The following is a 26213-nucleotide window of genomic DNA, read 5'->3' as shown; positions in this document are numbered from 1 at the left end:
AAACTAATTGGGTGCCAACGCGGTGCGGCGGAGCGCGCGTGCAACCTGAGACCAACTGCATAATCAGTGTCGGTACGTGATTCACTTGATATTAGTGCACGCATAACCCGAATGCAGACGTGTACTTCGTGCAAAGACAGCAAGCGTGTAATCATGGCGAAAATCAAGAAACAAAGCTAAAACATACAGTAATTTCAAATAAATAGTTTCTTAAACCAACCTCTTTTGATTTGAAACCCTTTCCGACCCGACACCGTTTTAATCTAAAACATGTTCTGACCTGGCCCCTTTCGACCCAAAACCGTATCGACACGAACCGAGCTAAGTTAACCCTTTTTTATCGACTCGTTCCGACCCTAATTTGGTCTTACACATGACCTTGGCTCGTCTGACTCGACTTGTTGCCAATCATAACCGGTAAAGAAGTATATCAATATCATACTCAAATTAAAGAAAATAAAATGCTTTTTTTTTATGATGTAATTTGTTTAAAAAAAATATTAACGTGTGAAAAAGTTATGGACTTTTAAAGAGTCATGGGGGTAGTTAGTTTTGAATAAGAGTAAAATATGTAATTATTATATAAATTTACAAAAGTTGATGAAAGTTCAAGTACCAAACTTGTAAATTCAATTGTAAAAGCTTGTAGCTTTTTCTCAAACGCTAGTAACAGTAGCGTTTAGAAAAAGAGTTTTTTCTTCTAATATAATAGTTTCAAGCCCATTAAACCAAACAAGGTTTTTTGTTAGGTATGAGTTTTTTCTTAAAAACTTGAAGCCCCTAAAAGCTTATTGCCAAACATACCCTGGATGTAGAGGTTGGTTTAGGTTGGCTTTTGGTAAAGAGCCGCTTAAGCCCTTGTACATCGTACATAGTGTTGACCAGATATGGCGAGTAAGACTGTAGGAGAGACTTGTTTATCAATTCTAGTATTTAGATTTGGTTCTATATCAAACAGTTCTCACGTGTAGGGTAGTTAATTATATCACATTAATATAGAAACCGCGGTAAGTAGAGGTGCACAAATCGGTTTTTTTAAAAAAACCGGTTCGGTTATTAACCGGACCGGTTTTTTTCGTCCAGGAAAAAAACCGGTTCGGTTAATAACCGGACCGGTTAATAACCGGTTTTTTTGTATGAAAACCATAACTGGTCAAACTGGTTAGGACCGGTTTAGGAACCGGTTAGAACCGGTTAATAAACCGGTTTTTTTATGAACCGGTTTTTTAATAACCGGTCTAACCGGTTAACCGGTTTTTTTTTTTTTTTTAAATAACCATTATTTTTTCACAGTATAAACAAACCGGTAACTACAAGCATTAAATCGTTATCGCATATTCGTAACTCAAAAATACATAACTTTCATTTATAGCCTTTACATTAAAAATACAAACATTAAATCGTTATCGCATATTCGTAACTCAAAAATACAAACATTAAAGAATGCTTAGACACGATTACATTAACAACTTGCTGTTTCTTACTCATTATTTTCATCGCTACCCGATCCCGAGCTATTCCTTAGGTAATCGTCGTACGCGGCTTCTTCATCGGTCATTGGTTGAGTGTGTCCTTGATTGACCTCATCTTCATACAAGCCCGCCTCATAGTCCATTTCCCCATCGAGTGAGCGTTGATGTTGTGCCCTATCTAAAGAGTCCAAGTAATCCTTGTAGCAAATAGACATCTCTACAGCTGGTGGAGTGAGTCGAGTCCTCCTAATCGATATAACCCTGCCAGAAACAGAAAAAGCAGACTCCGAAGCTACCGTGGAAGCTTGGACCGTTAGTAAATCTTTGGCCATGGCGGCGAGGATCGGAAACTCATCCTCCTTACCTCTCCACCAAGCCAGCAAATCAAGACTTCTAAATTCATCTGGAGTCATGTGTTTCACAAAGTTGGTACCACCATACCTTCCAAGTTCACTGCTTGGGGTGTTTACCTTTTGACGTTTACCGGCGTCTTCCCAAATCATGTAGTACATCCCCATTTCAAGGTCGGTTTGGGATTGGGATTGGGCAACAGCTCTTAACGAGTCATGAATTTGGGAAGACGACCCGTATTTTGTAAGGTAAACATCATACATGTTAGACAAGGTGGTGTTGAAAGCATTCTTTAAAGTTTGGTTATAATAGGGGTTTTGATCGTCGTTTAACTCTAGCTCATCACAAATTTTTTCTATTAAAGCTTCAACACCACCAACATTTATGCAAGGGTTTAACGCAGCAGCACATGTCAAAACAGCGGGTAGTTGTTGAAAATATTTTCTAAATTTTTCTTTCATTTTTACACCCATATCAAAATAAGGTGCACCCCTACAATGAAGTTCACCCAACTTTGTGCACATGACAGCAATTTTTGGTAAAGCAATGGGGCTTGTTGGATAGTAAACCCCGGATAAACTAGTTGTGCAAGATTTAAAAATTTGAAGGACCTCCGTAACGATCTCAATCAACAACCAGTTTCTAGGATCGTACGGTGCATATTTACCCCTATTTGACATTATTTGATGAAACGCAATTAGTGATTCTTTTTGTTGGATGGCTTTCTCAAACATATCACAAGTCGAGTTCCATCTTGTTGGACAATCCCAATTGGGCCCCAACCATTGACAATTAGCTTCATCACAAAATTTTTTGTATCTTGAAAATGTTTTATTGTTGCTAAAAACATCTCGTAACATTCTTTTAAAATTGTTTCTTTGCGTTTCGATCACGTTTAACCCATCTTGCACGGCCAAGTTGATAATATGTGCAATGCATCGGCTATGAAAAAACGCTCCATCACAAATAGGTTTATACTTTAATTTTAAATGGCCAACCGCGGCCGTATTGTTGGACGCGTTATCAAACGAAATTGAAAAGATTTTATCTTCAATCTTGTATTGTCGAATGACTTTATCCAAGAGTTTAAAAATATTTCTACCCGTGTGCGGGTAATCAAACAATTGAAACGCAACGGTTCGTTTCATCATTTGCCACGACTCGGGGTCAACCCAATGAGCCGTCACACAAATGTATGAGTCGGGCGAACCATTAGGTACCGACCACACATCCGTTGTTAAGTTTACACCAGTTTGTAAGTTTGAAAAGTATGAAATTAGTTCGGATTTAGCGTTTTTCCAAGCTTTAAGACAATCTCTTTTAAGGGTCGAACGACTTACGTGTTGGTAGCGTGGTTGAACATACTTTTGCATCATCTCCGTGAATTGAGGGTTGTCGAAGTGGTTGAAAGGAAGTGTATTTTGAATCACAAAGTTTGAAAACTTTTGACGTACCGCTTCAAGGTCGTACGTAAACACCGTTCCTTGATTCGTCATCTCCGGCTGCGAACTACTTCCCGATTCGTCCTTCAAGGCCTTGCAAAAGGGCCTTTGTACATGCGCTTTTAAAGTGGATTTTGCATCTTTGCCATAAAACTTCAAACAATGTTTGCATCGAGCTTTTTGGCTACCGTTAGACATTTCGCATAGGTCGAAATGTTGCCAAACATCATGGTTTCGTTTCGTGGGGATGACCCGAACGACCGTTTCTCCCGTGTTCGAGGCACCCATGTTGACGGATGAAGTAGCACTTTGGGAGGCCATGATAATCGATTACGAAATTAGAGCGTATGGAGTGGTAATGTGGTATAATAGAGCGTGAGATAACAAAATAATCGCATATGAAATAAACGTTTAGAGCGTTTGGAGCGTTTGGAGTTGTATAATCGAGTGTGTTCTAACCAATACCCAACCTAAACTATATATAGATGTTTGTGGGGGTAGAATGGTAAATAAAAAAAAAACGGTCAAAAACAAGAAAAAACGGCTATATAGCCGTTTCTCAACGGCATAAACCGGTTTTTAACCGGTTAACCGGTTACTAAAAAACCGGTTAACCGGTTTTTTTATAACGGTTATAAACCGGTTTATAAAAAAAACCGGTTAACCGGTTTTTTAGTAACCGGTTACTTAAAAAAACCGGTTTTTTTTTAACCGGTTTCAAAACCGGTTTGAGCTCTAAAAAGTAAAACCGATATACAAACCGGCGGTTTGCAAACCGGTCAAACCGGTTTACAAAAAACCGGTTTTTAAAATAACCGGTTTCCGGTTTAAACCGGCAAACCGGTTCGGGGACCGGTTTTTTTGAACATCTCTAGCGGTAAGCATATACATCGTGATTTAACTGCTACTCACAAGAGGGTTATTTAACCATATAACCGCGTCTCTTTCCCTCATGATCACTACGTCGACATGTTTATATAGTTCTTATGATTCTCTATATAAAATCTGTTTTGTATGACTACGTAGGATACTAAGCAAAGTTGGTTCAAAGTTATTGAGTAGTCCACAACTTACAAGTGAAATTAAGATAGGAAATGCAGCAACAATTATTCAACTATGCTTACGAAGAATATACAGTACAAAAGTATAACTCATTTCTGCAATTTTGAGTAGGTGTACAAAAGCAATACTAGGGTGCATGTCACAAACCTAAATCATCAACAAATTTGATACTTAGTTTCATCATATTCATTATGAGCAAAATTGAAAATTCAAGCATCCTTAACAGTAGAAATTACCATATTCTTCATCTCACAGAATCATCGCTTCAGCAGGCGTTTTCTTATTTTGGCCGTCTTCGATAAGGATACAAAATGTTATCAACACTTTCCTTTATTTGATTCCCAACTTTGCGAACGTTCTTTGCTACCCCTGATGCAACTATGTTTGCATTTCTGGTAAATCTGTTAAGAAGAATTTATCAAAGTCAGAATGATAAAGTTTGACATTTTAGGTCAAAACTCAGAGCTCAAAACACATTGTTTTTTATTTAAAATTTCAATATATATATATATATATTGAATCTTGGTCATTTTGAAGCAGAGAATCATCTTATTTGACCTGAAGAGTCAAAATGTAACAAATGGAGCACATTAGAAGACATAAAGACAACTACTTACCTGCTAAAGAAATCATCCGATGCAGATTGAGGTGGCCTGTTTACTCGTGGCTGTGGAATTGAATGATTATCTTAAAAAAAATATAAAAAAAAACACAACGCGTTAGTTCTGTTATACCAACTATAAGAGCGGACGCTATATACAGATAAGAAATCAAAATCATACGATTGAAAGCACAAACTTACAGCCTTTCAAAACTATATATCACTAATAATGTAAAACAATGTATGTAATAGAAGTTTGGCATTCTACACGAAAAGATGATAACTAACTTAAGACAAAAAGAGAGTATATCGCACAAATAGATCATATGAGAGTTTACTCTAATGTCACATGTCACAAAATACTGCATCTAATAGGAGCCGATCATGTGCAATAACCCATAGCAACTAGTAACAAGAACTCTCAACAAACTAACTCATGATGTTAGTAAAACAATTTACCTTTGGTATGAGCATGGGTAGAAGGCGAGTTAGCATTAGTAACTTTTCTGTCCACCAGAACCTGCAAACAGTTATGTAAATGGTGTTGTTATTGTATTAGTATATCACACACACACACACACACATATATATATAGAGAGAGAGGACCTCAATGCCAACACAGACTGGCAACTCCTTTTGTGTTTCTTGTACAGGGCCAGGTTGATTTTTGTTATCTGAATAAACAGAATAACCAACACAACCGTATCTGAAATCAGCAAGGCACCTGCCCTCTTTTGAAGCTTCCATCTCAGACTCTCCAACATAGTAGTGAGGTACTAGTCATACATGTTAAAACTCAGGATCCCATATTGTCTAATCCAAGACGCAACATTCAGCAGAAACAAATATAAATAATTCTAATTACAATATTTCTATTTTCCATGACAAAGGAAGATGGTCACAAATCTCTTGTTTCTTTTCACACACAGATTATAGTCAAACCAGTTACCATCAATACACGACAAGATCATCATTTCAAGATTTAAACAAGTCAAAGTTCAACTAACACCACCACTTGCATAGTATTATAGCAAGGCACCAACAAATCAAAAGAAGCTATTAACATTTACTAGTGTTGTCGCTGCCAATTTCAAATGTAATAAGATAACATCCTCATGACATTCATGTAGTTTAATAATAGATTAACTTCACATCGTTAGTATTCCCTGTAACTCTACAATAAACTAACAATCTTAAATCTTATGATTATTATGTTGGCTATAACACATTTTGACTAGTGAAAGAATATAATAATAGTCAGACACCCACAGATACTTAACATATAGCTAGCTATACAAGAATCAGAGTATGGTTACAACTGAACTTCTCTAACTGATTTCTTTAAAGTCTAGAATCAGAAAATCTGTTCTTTTTTATTTGACTTTTGAATCTTTTACAGGTACCCTCTAACCGCCATTTCTACAACAATGAACAGATATTGCACTATAAATCGTACACAAACCTCATAACAAATTGCAATTTGAAGAGAAGCAATAATATAATAACATGTTGACATCTGAAGGTAGTAAAGTTAAAAGAAGCAATGATCCGAAAAATGTGAATTGACTGATGACTGGATTAGTTTCAAAGTGAATTGTAGATAGAAACAAAATATCAGACAGAGACAGAGTACCTTTAGGAAGAGAACGGGTGAAACCCAGGCAAAGAGGGAGGGTTCTTGGAAGTGGAGGAATAATACAAGCATCCTTTACCACTTTTATTCTCATTCAACAATCCTAGATTATTATTATTATTATCATCATCTTTGGGGGTTAGGGTTTCCTCCATCTCTTAACTAAATTTAACCTTCACCCCCCAATATAATAAATATATCACTCACAAGTGCTAACGGTTGGGATCCTCACATGCCACTTGATTGGCTTATCGCCCCAAAATTTGATTTTTCATTTTTTATAAGCTTAAGTTTTACATTAATTAAATCTTATTGATTGGTTGGCCCATTTTACTATATTTATAAAATCTGCATGTATACATCAAAAGTATTATTTTTAAATAAATGGGTTGGCTTGTCTAGCCCGAGTTGACTCGAGCTTTACTATGAGCTCAAATTCAACCAGTTAAGAGAAAACAAGTCAAGTCTAGCTAACTCGTTTAGTTTCAAGTTTGTGTTGAGTCTGACTCGACTCAAGCCAAGCCATTTTAACCACCATTCCTCAAAAGAGTGCTGGGAACAGTTTAAATGAACCAAATTCAAGTTTTCGGTCATACTCAAGTCTAACTCGTGTACACCTATATTTTATTTTCGTTTTATGGTAAAGATAACGATCGGTTTAACTAATCAATATGTGGCAATTTCTTCGGCATCCCCCAGTCGCTTATTTGGTTGACAAGGACTACTCTCCATTCACCAGATGAGAAAAACCATACAAATGAGAAATCACCATTTAGAACAAACAAACTACGAAGGAGTTGATCTGTGTCAACTGGTTCAAGACTACCAAAACAGGTGATATCAAAATACTTTGTTACGAAAGTCGCAAATAAAAAAATAAGGCAAAATGGGGACAAGTATTATATATATGATTCATACTAAGATAACCGCAAACTATACAGAAATGCTACGAACGAAGAAACAGGCGTCCTGCTTTGTACACCAACCTCATTAATCAAATATGTAACCTTAATTTTTGTTGAAAACCGGAAAATACGATTCTAGTTCCAGACGATCTAGTATCTCCTGCGTAGCCCATAAGTAAGACGAGTGTCCATCAATCAGTTCCGTAACATCAACCTGTTCATTCGTTCACACGGCACAAAACTCAAACATCTTATTTAGAAATCATCAAATAATAATTTAATAACCAAATCAAAACTTACATTCTCGATTCCAGGAACATTCACAGCCTGAATTCCAGCTAATCCTTGACTGAGAAGACTGCCATTCAACCATATAATTAAAATCAAATCTTTTCAAAGTTCGGTTTCAAAATGCAACAAACTCGATTGAATACATACCTAGCACGAAAAGCTACTCCCAGCATCCAATCATTTGTAGAGTAAGCATTTATCAATCTACCAGAAACCACCTAAAAAGTACACTTTTATAAATATAAAGGCGACATTTAACGTACTCGTTCTAGGTAACTAAAAGCAGTTTAATGAAATTAACATCGATACCTTCCTAACAGCTCCCCAATCTTCACCTTTTATAGCAACAGGTGCCCCAAGTAGAACCACTCTTTCCACAATTCCATCTGCAAATTCAGTTAAAAATATAAATTAATTTCTCCCAAAAAAAAAACGACTCCTCACGAGTAACTGACCATGTCCATTTTCAGCAAGATATTGAAGACACTTGAAGATTGCACGTGCTCCAAGTGAGAATCCCACCAATATCACAGGCCTGAAATTTATAACCACACAATAATTACAAACTTACAAGACTTTTTAATAATGGATAAATGGTGTAACTTAATATTAGTTGCACCTGTTGCCTTGTAACCCTTTGATAAACACTTCAGCAAGCAGCTTTCCAGCCTTGTCAGTTCTGAAGGAAACTTAAAAGTTAAATGAGAATAGTTTCAAAAGAAGGGAGCAAAACTGTAAATTGAAAAACCTGTTCACAGCAATTGTCCATTTGCTATCGATAAGATCAGTTAAATAAAGTAGAGTTGCAGGCCAGGCAAAAGCTGATACTAAGGAACTTAATACAGTCATCATTGCGCCTCGTTTCATTAATTCCAATGCAAGTGCTGAGTATAATCAAACATTAGTATATACACATCATCAACTATATAATTACTAATTAGTAATATCTGAGGATTAAGTAATTACTTGATTGAAGCCAGTCCTGAATTGCAGTGCTTACAGCAATCAAATGCTTAGATTCCCATTGTAGTACATATCTAATATAATAATATTTAATACCTCGGTAATTGTAAAATAGAAAAAAGTTTTCATGAAAATTGAGTTACCTTTCCATGTTATCAGTTTCCCCTTCCCAAGGCCTAAAAAAATCTTGTTCCTCAAAGACAAATCCGGAGATCAATATCTCAACCGCCAGCCTCTGGTAATAAAAACTTTATATTATTATTAAAAGCAGTCACAAAATATCTATAAAATAGCTGATAAAACTCACGCCTTGGTTATGATTTCGCCCTATGGCTTTGAATTCAAATTCATCAACGCTTCCCGTCCTTCTAGCCATTTTGGTCCCAGTAAGTCCCGCTCCAGCAGCTGAATCAAATTAATAATGACATGAATTCTTATAATAATAACAATAAATAATCAAACTATGTTTGATATTCTTTACCTCCAAAAGAAGCAGCAACTGCAACAGAACCAGCAACACTGCCAGCAGCGGTTGCAACCGCAGCAAACCCACTGGCTCCAATAACTGGTATAATGGTACCCAATGTAGGTGCTAAAGCACTGAACCCTGCAGCAATTGCTGGAGCAGCTAAACCTGTTGTGGAATAAAAAAGAATATTAATTACCATTTCCCATTCTACAGATGAGATTAAATGTACAAAAAGATTGCATAATTTGAGATAACCATACTATACCGCCAGAAATTGCCATTAGGGTTCCGCCAGTTAAAGCAGCAGCTCCAATAATACCTCCGCGTTTCCACTTGGCCCACAAGCTTTTTGGTTCTTTATCCTCTTCTTTTGCCTCTTCTTGTTTCAATACCGCCATTGCAGAGCAGGCAACAATTATCTCAATTGCTTCCTGCAAAACATAATAATGGGAATTCAAAGTATATTTTAATGCAGATGTGGCATTGTGCATACAATGATACAAAGTAACACGAACCATTTTGATCCATTTGATGTTAAACCATGTTGTCAGCAAACGCAAAGCCGAACGGTGTCTTGCATCATAACCTTTACCTCGTTTCTTAGATTTACTTTTATTATCAGTATTATTATCTTCGGGTGTATTTGCCAAACAAGCTGAAAGAAGCTCATATAAAACTGTCACTTTTCTTCCATAACTGAGCATCCTCATCTCTTCATTGAGTTTTTCTTCTATGTAATTGTTGGATGCACTATGCACTTCTTTAGTGCCAGGTGGCTTGCAATCTTTCTCCTGCTCGTTTTTAATATTTTCATTTTTGCCATCTTTCTCATGCTCGTTTTTAATCTTTTCATTTTTGCATGCTTTCTCCTGCTCGTTTTTGGAGTTCTCCTTTTTGCAATCTTTCTCCTTCTCGTTTTTAATGTTCTCATTTTTGCAATCTTGCTCATGCTCATTTTTAATGTTTTCATTTTTGCATTCTTTCTCCTGCGCATTTTTGGAGTTCTCCTTTTTGCAATCTTTCTCCTGCTCATTTTTAATGTTCTCATTTTTGCAATCTTTCTCATGCTTGTTTTTAGAGTGTTCAATTTGAATATCTTTCTCCAGCTCTTTCATAAAGTTCTCATCTTTTAGATCTTTCTCGCGCTCGTTCTTTAGCTTATCCTTGTTGGCGTCTTGTTCCTGCACAACTTTTATCTGGTTTTCTGATTCAGGCACGGTTTCATTAGGGGTTAACTTTTCCTGCAACTCATCAGCATAAGCACGTTGCATCTCTTTTTTCACTATATAATCTTCCGGAGTTGTTTCTATGCTCGCCACCATGGCATTGATAGCATTGGACAAAGCAAGTTCATGATCTGAAGCTTCTGAAGAATCATCGTCACTTTCTTCAGCCAGTAACCTTAAAAACTGTCACAATACAAACCATAGTTACACATAACATTGTTCATAATTAGAAACTCATAAGCCATAAGTGTTTTACTTTTAAGCAAACTTATGTTTCTTAAGTAAATCATTCTTATAAAAAGTTTACTTAAAATTATAACGTGCTTACCGCTCCAACATGATGACTAGCGGAAGAAGAACCAGCAGTTTCCTCTAAACCAGACCAGGCTGAATTATTGATTTCTAGAAACCTAATTTAACAAGTGTGAGGATTATAAACAAACTACTTTTAGCGTGATAAGCGTGCAAATAAGTAGAGTCATTATTAATACTCTACAGTTTTTGAACTAGAGTAAGGGGTTGTTTTGCAACGATTAAGAAGTGGCCTTCGAATGGGTCAGCATGTTTCCAAAACTTACCCGTTAGGCTTCATAAACCATTAAGATGTGTCTTTTAAGTGAACTGACACACTCTACATTGCTCAGATTAATGAAATCATTAATTTCATTTAACTAAAGTAACATACTTTATAACAAATTGCAATCACAAACATATACACTAGTGACTAGACCCATGGCAGTTAAATTAGAGTAAAATTGAACAATTAATTAAAGAAACCTGAAAATGGGTCGGAGCAGACCGGACGATTCGTTAACCCATAACAGAGGATCTTCGGAGACTGAATCGCTACTGCTGCTACCACTGCTAACACGGTCTTCGGTGGGCTCATCGGAGGATGATGAAGATCCCAACAGAAGGGTTTGGTGAATCTGGGCCTGGTTTAGGGCCAACCCAAATAAAGCTGCGGCCGCGTATCTCTGCGTCGGTGTTAACTTTGAACCCATTTCAATTGCATCTGATCGGTTTGATCGATACGTCTGTTTGTTTGTATTGAATTAATTGTCAACTCATCGTCGGCAACGACTCGTGAGTTTTGATTCAGAAATGTTATGTTTATTTATTGAATCTAACTAAATTCTGCCTTAATTAATACGTTTTTCTTAAATAACTTCAAATATATATTTCTTTATTAAAATATATATATTTTTATTTTTATCTAAATTTTAGAAAGAAGTTTGAGCGTTACGTAAGCCCGTGTGCCAAGGATGTTGGTAAAATATAAGGTAGATAAAGTTTATCTGCGTGTTAGTCAGACTTGGTTTTTAATAAGATTTATATCAAATTGTAAGTAGATGTAAGCATGAAAATGAATTGAATATTATTATTATTATGCAAAAAGCATCTAACTTAAAAGTAATTTAAACATAAAATAAAATAATTAAACTTACAATATACGTTTTATTAATCTAGTCGAATATTGCTTAGCCGTGAAAGTATAAAACGTATATTGTAAGTTTAATTATTTTATTTTATGTTTAAATTACTTTTAAGTTAGATGCTTTTGCATAATAATAATAGTAGTAAATTGGATGTGGCTCAATGGTAGAATACTTACTTTACAGGTGAGAGGTAGGGGGATCAAACCTCACTATCACCAATTAATATGGGAGATATGAGGGATGACCATGGCTTGCCAGAGTTCGAGTCCTGATCTCATCCGGTTTTACCGGCTCCTTGCTGTCGTGCCATTTGGCGGGCGTGGGGGTCGGGTTTTATCCGAGGAATCCCTCAATAGGTGGACCGCTAGGGGCTCCGTCCGTCCGGACTCGTGACCGGCTCGGGCTACCTTTAGCCAATGGGGGCCGCGTACGGAGTACCCGGCGTTACTTAGTTGGTCGTTCAAAAAAAAACATAAAATAATAATAATATCAAACTTCAAAAAAAAGTGAATTTGCTACTACCCATGTGCAAACCTATATGAAAGCCCACCTGAAATATTATATTATTATTCATGAATAGTAGTTTTTTTGAGACAACTGTCACTGATGATATATATTGTAATTCGTATAAAATGTTGTAAATATTATATTTGGTGTCCTTGTTTGTTATAGAGCTTTACACTAAGGTTAGATGAAAACTAATATATATTAAACAATCATTATACACTAAAAGTCCTTATAGAAAATAAATTATATATTAACTGAAGTTAAATCACTTAAAGCTAGGTCGAGGTCGTTATAGGGTGTAATGGTTGTCAAAGTGTACTTTGGATCCAACCAAGCACTCGTTGGCATCATGTACTCTAACTAATGAGTAAGCATCCCGTAGTGTATGAGGTTCAGTTATGGGTAAGGTTGTTCAATACAAATGTTTAACGGTATTCATTGAGTGACCTAATCTGTAACATTAAGGTGAGCTCTTTTGTCTCATTGTCACACATCTAGGCATGAAAGCGCACATAGTTAACTCACAACAAATCTTGAATTCAAGTTCCTTGTGTTTTCATATACGATTGATGCCACTATAGGGCATCTCCCTCCTTATCACCACAAAAAAGCGATCATAATAATACAACCACACATCAACATCCTCTTTGCTAAACCGAGAAAATTCAAATGTTCTAAACTGCATAGGTTGGACTGAAGCTCGGTTATCGCCCAAGTCATCTAAGCGCCCTCGTGTTTTGTTCTAAAATGCATAGGTCGAACTGAACCTCGATCACCCTCCGAGTCATCTAAGTCCCGTCGTGTTTTCCACGCGATTGCCAGAGTCCCTTGAAGAAGTCATCTAAGCCCCCTCGTGGTTTGTTCTAAAATGTATAGGTTGGACCAAACCTCAATTATCCCCGAGTCATTTAAGTCCATCGTGTTTTTCACACGATTGCCAAAGTCTCTTGAAGAAGTCTTCTGATTTTATCAATAAAAACCAATACAAAATTTTCTTCTTCCCAAAAATGAAAAGAATTCCGTTGCCGGGACTTGAACCCGGGTCTCTCGGGTGAGAGCCGAGTATCCTAACCAACTAGACTACAACGGATTAATGTTTACACTTATTTCCAAAGACTAATCAATCATCATTAGTCTAGGGTTCATAAGCCATCCATTCCCAATCTGACAAAAACCCTCGATTGCTTCAGTACTCCTCCTAAATCCCAATCCATTGCTTGTCGTCTGATAAACTCCCATGAAAACTACTACGTACAAAATCGAAGTATATTATCTCGTTCTCTGATACTTGTGACTCACTTCATTCTTATATTATATTATATTATACTCTTCATCCTTCAGGTAAATTTAGTTCGTCGTCTTTGTATTGTTTCCTAATATGAACTTCGTTATTTCAATTGCACTAATTTACTTTACACCTATAATTTCATGAAATTAAGGAAATTTATATTATTGCTTCTATAATATATGATTGTTTATTGGATTACATCGAAACGGCAAGCGGGCAACAAGCTGCGCCGGCTACCCCTTTTTGAATCGCAAAACCCAATTTTTTAAAAACTATATTTGCTATTAATAATTTTCACATTGCAATCAATACCCATCTGCGTTTTTTATCAAATTAGTTGAATACAATGTGGGTCTACTGAAATTACTCTGATAATTGTTCACCTTTTCCATCAAATTTTGTGTTAAAGTCTCAGTTTTGTCTATTAGTTTATACCCAATTCAAAGAACTGTTGACTGTTTTGCTATTTCGGCCTTTTTTTTATTTTTAATATTCATCGAGTCATGGTCAATCTTGTTGTGTTATGTACGCTTGTGATCTAAGTTTAATTCTACCTATTAAGAAGATGAGTCTGTCGGGATTGACCGGAAGCCCCGTAAGATATTGCTTTAATCTACATTCAAGACGTCCAGCTGTACCATGTAAGCAAGAAAAGGGTAAAGCCAGAAACTTGTTTTGCCTTGGAAGGTAGTTTTACTGATCACTCTTTATCACTTTGTATGTGACAAATAGCTATGCAGTTAAGATCACAGATATATTGGTTGTCTGTCCCCTGGTAAAATATCTGTCATAATATCAGTCTAATATTATCGGCGATATATCACCGATTTTCCCAATATCAGTTTTTTAAGTCTTAATTGCCAATTTTTAGTGTTTAATGTTAGTGTTTTAAGTCTTAATCAGTTTCTACTTGCTACAATTGTTAGTGTTTTTGTAAGTTGCAAAAGATTAATTTGTTAATGGTAGGAGAGCATACTGATCAGTTAGTGTTAAATTGCTATATATATATAAATTCTGCATGACATTAAAACTACCGATATCTCACCGCAATAACCAATAACTCAAATATCAGTCCTTGACCAATATCCGATATTTTTCCGCAGTAACTGCGTAGATAATTAGTCAATTAGTAACTACATTTTTTAAAATTATTTTTCTGATATCATTAACGGATTATGTAAGCAGACGGAATAATTTGGCTGGTTTAACAAAGAGGACATTTTTGGTGAAATGTGCCATGGATGCTTCATTTGGTGATACTAGAGATGAATCATCCGGTAACTTTTTTAGTTATTAATTCCTTAAGATATCATAAATTGCTTGACAACTATGTTTTTTTCTAACTGCAGCCGTCTTTCCAAGAATCAACATAAAGGATCCATATAAAAGACTCGGTATCAGCAACGATGCTTCTGAAGACGAAATCCAAAGTGCTAGAAACTTCTTGGTTCAAAAATACGCAGGTCACAAACCGAGTCTTGATGCAATTGAATCTGCTCACGACAAAATAATAATGCAAAAGTTTCATGAGAGGAAAAACCCCAAAATCAACGTTAAGAAAAAGATAAGGGAAGTGAGTCAGTCTCGGGTTGTCCAGGCTGTCACGAGCAGATTTAGAACCCCGGCTACCAACTTCATTATCAAAACATCCGTTGCATTTGTGGTACTTGCAGCTCTTACAGTTCTTTTTCCAACCAAAGAGGGACCCACCCTTCAGGTTGCAATATCATTGTTTACCACAATATATTTCATACATGACCGCCTCAAGAGCAAACTCAGAGCTTTTCTTTACGGGTATGCTTCACACTTTTCATTTTTGTTATATTTCAAGAAGGGTTAGTTGTATAATAAAGTAATCAACTTTGGTCTAATTTTTATATTTAGTAGCAAACTTTGAGTTTGTTTAAGCTAGAGAACATCGAAGTTTCAAAAATTTTGGGTATACTTAATACTTCAAGAAAGGTTACTATAATAAAAAGCAACCAACTTTCGTCCATTTTCTATTTTTTATTAACAAAGTTTGTGTTTAAGCTAGAAAAACATCAAAGTTTTCAAAATGTTTTGGTTATACTTCAAGAAGGGTTGTTGCTTAAAGAAGTAACCAACTTTGGTTCAATATCTACTTTTAGTAGCAAACTTTGTTTAAGCTAGAAAAACATCAAAGTTACAAATTTTTATCTAAAGGTGATCCGAGAATCTGATCCACCTGGTAACTGGTCAAAATGATGACGTGGCATCCGAGACGTTAGTAACTTTTGGCCATGTGGACCTTTTATTTTCATGGGTGGCGCCGAGTTGCATATAAACACTGGATTGTTTAGATAATTACCTCAAATCAGATGATAAGTTGGTTACATAAAACATTAATTGAACCGAAGGCGGCTACTTTCTTAAGTGTTTAACCCTTCAAATAACCAAACTTCTGGTATTTTAGTTAGAAAGTAGTTCATGTTAATGCTGACGCATTTTGAGTTTCAGGGTGGGAACTTTTGCTGTGTCGTGGCTGTTGGGAACGTTCTTGATGGTGTCGGTTATCCCACCAATACTCAAAGGGCCAAGGAGTTTAGAAGTGACAACATCATTGGTAACTTATGTGCTTCTGTGGGTGTCTTCTACTTATCTTAAATAGCAGAATCAACTGTTTGTTTCAAGTGAATTCCAAAATTTTGTTCTTTAAGGTGGTAGCGTTGTTACAGAGGTCAGCTTTACGGTTATTTTGTTGCCTTTAAGATGTGGTACAAGGGATTTCATGACATTACACCCGTGACTTATTGTTTAAACTGTTTTTGGCTTCCTCGTCATGATTTATGATCTGTAATGATTTGTTTACACCACTAAGCTTTAACGTGTCAAAATCATCTTCATAAAAGTGGTGGATTCATGTCCATTGGTATCACGTTAAACCGCCTACTAATCTGACCACCACCACCACCACGGTTTCATCCGTCAGTGATGCTAGTTTTTTGGAAGGATAATGCGGTTTGGTTTGATGGTTTGTTTTTTTGGGGTCTTATAATATGCACTAGTTTATATCTTGATGCAAAGTTTCTACAGCATAAAAAAGCGTTAAAATGCAATTGGTTTTCTATATCTTTTGCTATTTTTTCTTTGTTAGTACTTTAAAAATTAAAAATTGTAAAAATTGAACTTCATATTATTTTGTGTATCTTTTAAATGGTACGAAATTTATTTAAATATTTACAAAAAACATATAGTAAGAAGATTCATACAGTAAAAGAAATTGAGTTAATTACATACTTAATTGGATAAATGATATTTATGGTAAGGTTATATACGGTTATACACTTTTGGTTTCGGTTTTTTGAAAGTTTGATTTACATCCCACACTTAAGGGTGTAACAAGCCGAGTCGAGCTTGCTTAGGTTCGAGTTTGGCTCGTAAGTAGGTTTTTTAGCTCAAGCTGGGATCGGGTTTAACTTGTTTAAATTTATTAATTAATTTAAAGACATTTATAATTATTTTTTATATATATTTGTAATTGTAACTTTTACATGTAACATAATATGTATTGTTTAGTTATTATCATAATTTTTTTGTATAATATTATTACAATATAAATATATGAATAATAACTCACGAGCCGTTTCGAGCTCGAAAAGTAAAGCTTGGGCCCAGGTTCTTTTATTAAACAAACCTTTATTTAGACTAAAGCTTGGACTATTTAAGCTTAGTTTTTAACGTGCCAATCTCAACTGAATTACAAGCGGCTTGGCTCGTTTACACCCCACACTAGTTACATTATTCACTCGATCGTAACACTTTTAGTTACATTATTTGCGTGACTTGTTAAAGCCGCGGTACAACCTTGCCATTGATACCGTCCACATAATATAATTAGCTTAAAAACAAAAGTGAAAAAACAAATCGAAAGTAACATAAACATAAGCTCAGCGACCATTAATGTAGTCATTCTAAGGTCTAAACCACACGTTCAATTAACGGCAAATATAACTTCTCACATGGGGCAGATTTCGTCCCTTCATCAAATATCATCTGTGCCCAATTCCCACTGCCACGTGAGCAGAGTTATCATCCCACATGGCAGCCTCCTATTGGCCAGCAGATGCTGGCCTCTAAAAGCATATCAGCAGTGTCACAAGTAGAAGTATAAAGCCAGTGAACCCAAAGACATAATGAGTGGTGCTTAATATACTCCAAAGGATAGAAGTTGAAACCAAAACCAATCATGGCCTCAGCTTCTCTCTTCAAACCATCTCCAGCAACCATTCTTGATAAGTCTGACTGGGTCAAGGGTCAGTCCCTCCGCCAAGCCCCCGTCTCCACCGTCCGCTTCAACGCAACCCCACTCACCGTCCATGCAAGTTCATACGCTGATGAGCTCGTCAAAACCGCGGTACATGTTTTATAATATGTTTATTGTTTATACTTATGCATGCTCGGTCCGAAAACATATTTGTAATGAGTGAATATGTTTATGCAGAAAACCGTAGCCTCCCCGGGCCGGGGAATCCTGGCCATGGACGAGTCAAACGCCACATGCGGAAAGCGGTTGGCCTCTATCGGTCTAGAGAACACCGAAGCTAACCGTCAAGCTTACCGGACCCTCCTGGTTAGTGCACCGGGTCTAGGCAATTACATCTCGGGTGCCATCTTATTTGAGGAGACTTTGTACCAATCCACGGTCGATGGGAAGAAGATTGTAGATCTCCTTGTGGAACAGGGGATTGTTCCCGGTATCAAGGTTGACAAGGTAATGCATCTAGACTCGACTCGGCTCGACATACGTCTATGGGTCGCACATTTAACATTATTATTCTACAACCTAGAAAAGACATATCACGTATGTACTAGGCTCTTTAACTAAGTGGCTAACTGAAGGTTTGTGTTTTACAGGGTCTGGTCCCGTTGGCTGGTTCTAATGACGAGTCATGGTGCCAAGGTCTTGATGGACTCGCCTCCCGTTCCGCTGCTTACTACCAGCAAGGGGCCCGCTTCGCCAAATGGTAAATCCATATAGTTATTAGTTAATGATAGGCTAGTCAGTTAACGGGCCAATACAGGTTGAAATCCAAACAGGCCGGGTTTGCTTGACCTGCAACCACTTTTTATGCATGTTGTTGGATATTTTAGTTAACGGGCCAATACAGGTTGAAATCCAAACGGGCCGGGTCCGCTTGACCCGCAATCATTGAACGTTTTATATATTATTTGTGTTACATATAATTAAAAAAACATCTTTAGGAGGTTATATGCATTAGATACACACTTTGGACTACTTTCAACCCGTTAAACCTATGTGGCCCGTTCCATTTGGGTGGACTTTTATTAGTCCGACCCGTTCCGTTTAAACACAACCCAAATCACCTGTTGAAAAATTGGCCGGACTCACAACCGCTAATTCAGTTTCTAAATCATGTAGGCGTACAGTTGTGAGCATTCCTAACGGCCCGTCAGCACTTGCTGTCAAGGAAGCAGCTTGGGGTCTGGCCCGTTACGCCGCTATTTCTCAGGTAATAAAGCAACTGATAAACTATGGTTAGATGTGGTTCAAGGTCTGAAATTGTGTGGTTTGTAGGACAACGGTCTGGTCCCGATTGTTGAGCCCGAGATCTTGCTTGATGGAGAGCATGGAATTGACAGGACCTTTGAGGTTGCACAAAAGGTGTGGGCTGAAGTGTTCTTCTACTTGGCCGAGAACAATGTTTTGTTTGAAGGCATCCTTTTGAAACCGAGCATGGTTACACCCGGAGCTGATTGCAAAGAACGGGCCACACCCGAGAAAGTTGCTTCTTACACTCTCAGCCTTCTTAAGAAAAGAATCCCACCGGCGGTTCCCGGAATCATGGCAAGTATCCTAACCATTAACAACTTACAAAAAAAAAAAAGAAAAAAAGAAAAAAAAAGGTCAAAAAAACGGGCCAACTCAGCCCGGCCTGGCTCGTTTTGATTTGTACTAAAAATCGATTCGAATGCAGTTTTTGTCAGGTGGGCAATCTGAGGTGGAGGCTACACTCAACTTGAATGCAATGAACCAGAGCCCGAACCCATGGCACGTGTCATTTTCATACGCGCGGGCTCTTCAGAACACTTGCCTGAAGACATGGGGAGGAAGGCCCGAGAATGTGAAGGCGGCTCAGGACGCGTTGCTCCTTCGGGCTAGTGCCAACTCACTGGCTCAGCTTGGGAAATACACCGGCGAGGGTGAATCCGAGGAGGCTAAAAAGGAATTGTTTGTTAAGGGCTATGTCTACTAAGTTATTAAAAAAATTTATCACGAATATGTGTTAATGTCATCAGCCCATGAGACTGTTACTTTTGCTCATAGCATATCTACTTCTAGCATTTCTATAAGTTTTTCATGATATTGATGATAATGAGATTCATATCTTGTAGTTTCAAGAGAAATCTATAATATGCCTTTTTCCTAATTATGCAACAAAATAGTTATCTTAGGCATGATTTCGTGTCGCCTGAGACAAGACACTAATATCATACTACACATAAAGAAAAACTTAAAAGAAAAAAAGACAGCTTATGAAACAACGAAGGTCCTATACATTGTATGTCTAATTTTAATAACATTATAAACTATAGCAGATCTAAAGAAAGTGATGCAATTACATGTTAACTTGACCACCTGTTATCAGCTTGACACTGAGACAGCCATAAGTCTATATGCTCTATCATCTTTTGTCTTACTTTGTTAACCGCATCGGGTGAGCTGCAGTTTTCAGAGTTCCCTGCAATATATGATTTTTAAGAAATTTGATCACAGTTTGTCCCAAAAAGGTTTAAACTGATGGATGCAAATTTTATTTATTATTCATGCCCAAAATATACCGACCTTCAGGATTTGAAGGAGACTGTGGGCATCCTCTTAGATCACTTCCATGACCACAATTATCACATGTGATTAGATAGGATGGCACTACAGATATAGAAACAAGTTTAGTGGTAGGAAAATGAAAGACAACTCCGTTAAATATTAGTGCTGGCGACTTACTACTTGGAGACGACACCTGCTTGGACGCGCGTCGCCATGGATCTTGTGATCCATTTGTAAAAACTATTTTTGATCCTGGATGTACATGTTGCAACATTAGATTTTGACCAGTTGAGTCAAATGCCCAAAATACCCTTTAACATAATAACTCCACCAAGAAAAGAAAACACTGAAATTAAAGTGCGTATACCGGCAATGTCTGTGCCCCCATAGTACAGATTTGTATCATCAACAGCCGGATAAACGCCCTCTCCAAATACATTTTTGCATAGATCCAAATGGTACCTGCCACAAATCACAATCAAATTAGAACAAATAATAGACCAACGGCATATGCTGTAATAATTAAGAAACTTGAAAATAATGTATATGCCTTGTGTTGACTTTTGAAGACCGAATGCTATCGTTTGCAGGTGCCACTTGGAAATATGCAACTTCAGTACAAACTTGGAACCACCATAATCGATCACTAGCCAGGTCACTCTGGGTGGTGCTTTTTAGGCTTTCTTGGTTATATTCTTCAACTTCAACACCAAAACTTTCAACATAAAATTCCTTTACGTATTTTGCATACGCATTCTGCATAAAGATTTTTTTAGTTAAAGATTATAAGGTAGTGTTTGGTATGAATGAATGGAAGATGGAATGGAATGAATCATTCCAAGGGAATGAATTAAAACATGTTTGGTTGTCATATGTTAATGGAATGGATTATTCCTTAAGGAATGAAAGTCCTTCCATTTATAGGATTTTCATTCCTTTAAGGAGTGGTGTTTTGAAGGAATGGAATAATAATAATAATAATAATACTCATCGTTATTATTGTTATTATATCAATGTTATATTATAATTATTGTTATATTATCAATGTTATACTATATTATTATTATTATTATTATTATTGTTTTGCATAATTTGGTAAGTTAGCATTTCACAAAGTGCATGCGTGATTCAGCGTTTTACTTTATCTGGTTAAATTAAATAATCTCGTTGTAATGTGCGGGTCTAAAAAATTAGTTATTATGAATATTTATATTATTATTATTTATATTATTTATTAGTTATTATTATTTAATAATAATAATATTAATTAGGAATTAATTATAATTATAATATTATTATTAGTATTATTATTTACTATTTATTATTATTACTAATAGTAATAATACTAATAAAGTGAAGAATCATTTCATTCCTATATGGTAACCAAACATGAGTACATGACAATGGAATGGTAATGATCTATTTCATTTCTTTGTCCATTCCATTACCACGTCCATTCCATTCCTTCATTCATTCCATTACCCCATACCAAACAGACCCTAAGGTAGCGTTTGGTATGCAGGAATAACAGTAGGAATGGAATGATTCATTACGTGGGAATGAAAAATGTGGTGTTTGGTTGCTCAATGGAATGGAATCATCCATTACACATGGAATCCCATTCCATCAAAACCATTCCTTCCCACCCCCCCCCTTCTTTTTTTTCATTCCATTCCTCCTTCACCCTACTTTCTCAACACCACCACCACCACTACCATCGACACCACCACCGCCGCCGCCACCACCATCACCACCGCCACCACCATTTTCGTCACGGAGTTACCCCCGTCGCCATTGTAAGTTTTTTTTTTTTTGGGTTAAAAAGTATTTTGAGATATGAGTGCTTTTATTGTTTCTATTTCATTTCTACATTTTTTTTTGGATACCGAACAATAAAAATGAATAATTGATTTTATTCCCATAGGTTAACCAAACAAGAAAATGGAATGGTAATGATCCATTTCATTCCCTTGTCCATTCCATTCCTTCTTCCATTCCATTCCCCCCTCATTCCATTACCTCCAACCAAACATACCCTAAGAGAAACAGGAGTCTAGAAAAGAAATTCAAAGAGACATGGGATTACCACTAGATCATCTCCGGCCTTCTTAGCTTCTATCATCGGGGTGCAAATTCTATCGTGATACCCATACTGAAACTACCAAATATATATAGATATCATGTCAGCTAAAGTAGATTTATTAAAAATTAAGATTAGCTTAAAAAGAAACACACCAAATGTGTGTCAAACAAGTCAAAAGTCGCCCAAGAGTGTATTTAAATCATAAACCTCTTAAATCATTTTATTCGACAGATTAGATTGGCATCTTAAAATCGTAAACATATAATTTAGAGTAAATTACGTTTTCTTATATATATATATATATTATTTACAAAAGCGTTTCATTTCGACCCATACAAAAATTACCCGTTTTGACCTGTTAGCCAACCAACCTGCACCTCCCATTTGCCACCTATGCCCTATAATGTGAGCTATGACAAAACATTATATACACCACCGAATAAACAAGACACACGGGAAACAAACTTACAGCTTCAGCTGCAGCATCTGCTAGAAAATACAAAAAGTCTCCATCTATTTTTAGCTGCAAGGAAACATAACAGTGGCTCGTTACTTCATTAGCATTAAAAGTTAAATCCAAGTGTTTCCACCCCCCCCCCCCCCCCCCGGCCCCGGGAACCCAAAACAATACAGCACAGTTTAACGAAAATGTTAGTTTTCTATACCTCGGTAGCACCAAATGTGGCTTTTAGTGTTTTAGCATTTGATGCAAGCTTTTCTTCAACAAGTTTAGTAACTTCCTGTAATGCACCTTTACATTCAGGTCCTGCAGACTCACCAACCTGCCTTAATCACAAATTTGTTGGTATAAATACCAGAAAAATAAGACAAAACATATTGAATAAAATACATTGCATCACCTGCTGATCAAATTCAGCGAAGTTGTAAACAGCAAGAACCACACCGGAACTTGCAAGACTGCCACATGTCAGATGAGGGAACTTCAAACGAAACCATGCACTGAGAGCTCCAGAATAAGAAACGCCAAAAACAAACCACGGATTATCGACATTCGTTCGGTTGAGTTTCAAGTTTAAGGATTCCTACATGATCATGAACATTATTTGTGATAAACCGCTAGTCTTTCCTATCAGATCTTTTAATCAGCTTGCCTGCCCGTATGACCATCAAAACGACATGTTTGACCACTTTTCTCCCTACCATATGGCTCGTACGACCTTTTCTGTTCTATCATACGGGCAGAATGATGTCACGTGGGTCGTATGATGAGATGAAATAGATCATGCGGCCTGTATGACTCTCGTCGGTGGTCACATCCGTCATTTCTATGTCATGCAAAAGATCATACGGGCTGTATGATTTGGCCCTCACATGACCCGTATGACCTTTTTCACCACAAGATACGACCCGCATGACTATCAAAACGACCCGTTTGACCAATTTACACCCTACCATACGACTCATATGGTTTTTCATCCTATGACAGGGTGACAAATGTAATAAGGATCGTATGATTTTTGTCGGTGGTCACATCAATTTCTTTGTCAGGCACAAAATCATATGGCGCGTACGATTAGGCCCTACTATACAACTCGTATGGCCATACGGGCCGTATGACACGTCACTGGTGTCTGGATAACACATAAGTGGTGTTTGTATGGCCCTCTTGGAAACAAAGCGAATGCGGAACATACCTGATAAAACTGGCGAAAAGCAGCCAAGTCAAACAGTGCTTGCTTAGACGAAAGAAACCGTAGATTCTTGGTAGTCAGAGACTTAAAAGGCGAACTCTTTCCATAATACCTATGCTCAAGGCTCACCACAGCAGCTCCAAACTTCTTCGCCAAAACCTGTTTGAATTTAAAACATTCTGTAAAAAATTACTTATGACTTTATTATTTAGTCTTATTAACCATTTAAATGCTTTTAAGAATATCACATGTATCTTGAAATTTGGTCAAACCAGTTTGAACATACACTGAGATAATCATTTTGTATCCCTCTGCATGCAGATTCACCACATATCTTTAAGAAGATTGGACCGTCAGGACGCCTGAAATCATCCAAGAATTCATAGTATCGTTGTCCAAAGTTACGATGATCCTGTTAAAATGTAGCAGTTTAGAATAAGAATGAAAAATGAAATCAATAAGCTGAAACTTAAGGGTGTTAAATGGGGTGTAACACGAACCTGAACCCGAAAATCATATGAGACATGTGAGCCGGAACACGCCCGGCGTATTTACGGGTTGACCCAAACATGACCCATTTGACCCAATAGACTTTTATTTTTTATAGCATAATATTAATAATACTTAAATTTAAACTTATACAAAAAAAATACAAATTTATACAAAACAATTGCATTTTTAATTATAAAATCTGGTGTCAAATACCTTTTTAGTAAGATTTTCGCAAAAAATACCCAATCAATTTAATTTCTTAAATTAAACACATTTAAAAAAGATAAATGGGTTTGCGGGTTCGACCCGAAACTGACAAGAACCCGTCTGAAGAACAGAGCTACCAATAATTACGCACAAAACCCTAACTTAAAAGCATTTAGGTAACAAATTGAGCATCATTAGAAGCAGAAAACAGATAAAAGCCAGTAGTAAGTAGTGTGAGTCATACAAAGGGAGAAAAGTGATCAAGTGTCTGATTAAACCAGAGTTCATCTGTGGTCAGATACTTGCTACTGCTATTACTTTGCATCTGCTCAAGTATTCGACTAGTAGATAAACCTGTGCAAACACTGATAAACATCAGCATAAACCCAATCGGCACCATCACGAATCTTCACTCTGGCTTCGCGTACTTGATAATTTATGAATCTTTTTGTCACGTGTTTTTCTTTCTTTCTTGTCTTGTCTTTTGTCTTTTGACTTCAAACTCAAATCAATAGTCAATCAAGTTGGATCCGGACTTTGCAAATTGACCCGGATTTCAAGAACCCAAAAACCCAAACCAATTACTCGAGTATGGCCGATAGTCGAATACTATTTTTAATTCTACATTTAATCACCAGGGAAGAACGTCGGTGGCGAAACTTGAACGAAATATGACTCAAATTTTCAGTCTAAAACGAGTAAATTTTACATTACTGCGTGTGGGGGGGGGGGGGGGGGTTCACCCCTGCCTCTCACTTTCCTTCGCCAATAGAAGCAGGAGTAGTAATGGAATGCTACAATCGTGTGTTCCATCTTCGGTGGAGCTGGTAGACCACCTGCTTGTCTCGTGTTGCTTTGTGAAGAGCATGTGGGACCAAGTAAAAGTGTGGTGCAACATCTCGAGGTCAACAGGAAACTCCGTCTCATAAATACTCGACTTTTTTGGAATCACAAAGCTCACTCAAGCCAATAAAGAAATTAACCCGACTCATCCTAACTAGGGCATTGAGGTGTTTATGGAAAGCATGGAACGCAAAAGTTTTCAACCATCACCACCCAGCCAATGTTGTCGAGGAGATAAAGTCAAAACCCGTGCAAGGGTTGGGGTGTTTATGGAAAGCGTAGAACGCAAAAATTTTCAACCATCACCACCCAGCCAATGTTGTCAAGGAGATAAGGTCAAACCCCGTGTAAGGACGGATCTTGCTTAGAACTTTTGGTGTAATAATGCTTTCTATTTCTACAATGCCTAATGAGCATTTGTGTTTCTTGTAGTTGTAATTGATTCTAGCACCTTGATAGTTATCGGTTTTGTTTTAATA

The 26213-nt window shown here is 36.9% G+C and overlaps 5 protein-coding genes and 1 non-coding gene across 6 annotated transcripts; 2 read left to right on the top strand and 4 right to left on the bottom strand.

Annotated features, from left to right (window-relative positions):
• Positions 1–4367: 4367 nt before the first annotated feature.
• Positions 4368–5700, bottom strand: LOC143576244 (uncharacterized). The gene is made up of 4 exons (XM_077060381.1): positions 5535–5700; positions 5388–5448; positions 4945–5014; positions 4368–4728 (listed from the first exon to the last, which is right to left on the bottom strand). The coding sequence occupies exons 1-4, from the start codon at positions 5673–5675 to the stop codon at positions 4608–4610; spliced, it is 393 nt and encodes a 130-aa protein (XP_076916496.1). The 5' UTR covers positions 5676–5700; the 3' UTR covers positions 4368–4607.
• A 1759-nt stretch (positions 5701–7459) lies between these two features.
• LOC143576240 (transmembrane and coiled-coil domain-containing protein STS1-like) lies at positions 7460–11424 on the bottom strand. Its single transcript, XM_077060376.1, has 15 exons — positions 11193–11424; positions 10744–10825; positions 9705–10598; positions 9455–9620; positions 9202–9354; positions 9028–9125; positions 8864–8955; positions 8724–8794; positions 8506–8641; positions 8377–8436; positions 8213–8292; positions 8067–8143; positions 7905–7975; positions 7767–7824; positions 7460–7680 (listed from the first exon to the last, which is right to left on the bottom strand). Exons 1-15 carry the CDS (start codon positions 11417–11419, stop codon positions 7570–7572), a joined length of 2376 nt encoding a protein of 791 aa, XP_076916491.1. The 5' UTR covers positions 11420–11424; the 3' UTR covers positions 7460–7569.
• Positions 11425–13378: 1954 nt separating this feature from the next.
• Positions 13379–13451, bottom strand: TRNAE-CUC (transfer RNA glutamic acid (anticodon CUC)). Its single transcript has one exon. It is a non-coding gene; the product is annotated as a tRNA-Glu (tRNA).
• A 1411-nt stretch (positions 13452–14862) lies between these two features.
• On the top strand, positions 14863–16542 carry LOC143576243 (protein CHAPERONE-LIKE PROTEIN OF POR1, chloroplastic-like). Its single transcript, XM_077060380.1, has 3 exons — positions 14863–14926; positions 14999–15443; positions 16128–16542. Exons 1-3 carry the CDS (start codon positions 14887–14889, stop codon positions 16276–16278), a joined length of 636 nt encoding a protein of 211 aa, XP_076916495.1. The 5' UTR covers positions 14863–14886; the 3' UTR covers positions 16279–16542.
• Positions 16543–17812: 1270 nt separating this feature from the next.
• Positions 17813–19982, top strand: LOC143576238 (fructose-bisphosphate aldolase 1, chloroplastic). The gene is made up of 6 exons (XM_077060375.1): positions 17813–18024; positions 18112–18381; positions 18525–18634; positions 19051–19141; positions 19207–19476; positions 19607–19982. The coding sequence occupies exons 1-6, from the start codon at positions 17857–17859 to the stop codon at positions 19883–19885; spliced, it is 1188 nt and encodes a 395-aa protein (XP_076916490.1). The 5' UTR covers positions 17813–17856; the 3' UTR covers positions 19886–19982.
• A 251-nt stretch (positions 19983–20233) lies between these two features.
• On the bottom strand, positions 20234–25291 carry LOC143576234 (putative serine protease EDA2). Its single transcript, XM_077060371.1, has 12 exons — positions 25136–25291; positions 24479–24604; positions 24196–24351; positions 23401–23583; positions 23206–23322; positions 23010–23063; positions 22544–22615; positions 21008–21213; positions 20825–20919; positions 20635–20709; positions 20476–20559; positions 20234–20371 (listed from the first exon to the last, which is right to left on the bottom strand). Exons 1-12 carry the CDS (start codon positions 25289–25291, stop codon positions 20256–20258), a joined length of 1440 nt encoding a protein of 479 aa, XP_076916486.1. The 3' UTR covers positions 20234–20255.
• Between the last annotated feature and the right edge of the window lie 922 nt (positions 25292–26213).

This window comes from Bidens hawaiensis, unplaced genomic scaffold (genome assembly GCF_021521415.1).
Source record: "Bidens hawaiensis isolate Kalapana, Puna unplaced genomic scaffold, B.hawaiensis_p1.1 tig00028037_1, whole genome shotgun sequence".
Classification (NCBI taxonomy): Eukaryota; Viridiplantae; Streptophyta; class Magnoliopsida; order Asterales; family Asteraceae; genus Bidens; species Bidens hawaiensis.
The sequence above is the reverse complement of the archived record's forward strand: the minus strand, read 5'-3'. Positions and strand labels throughout refer to the sequence as shown.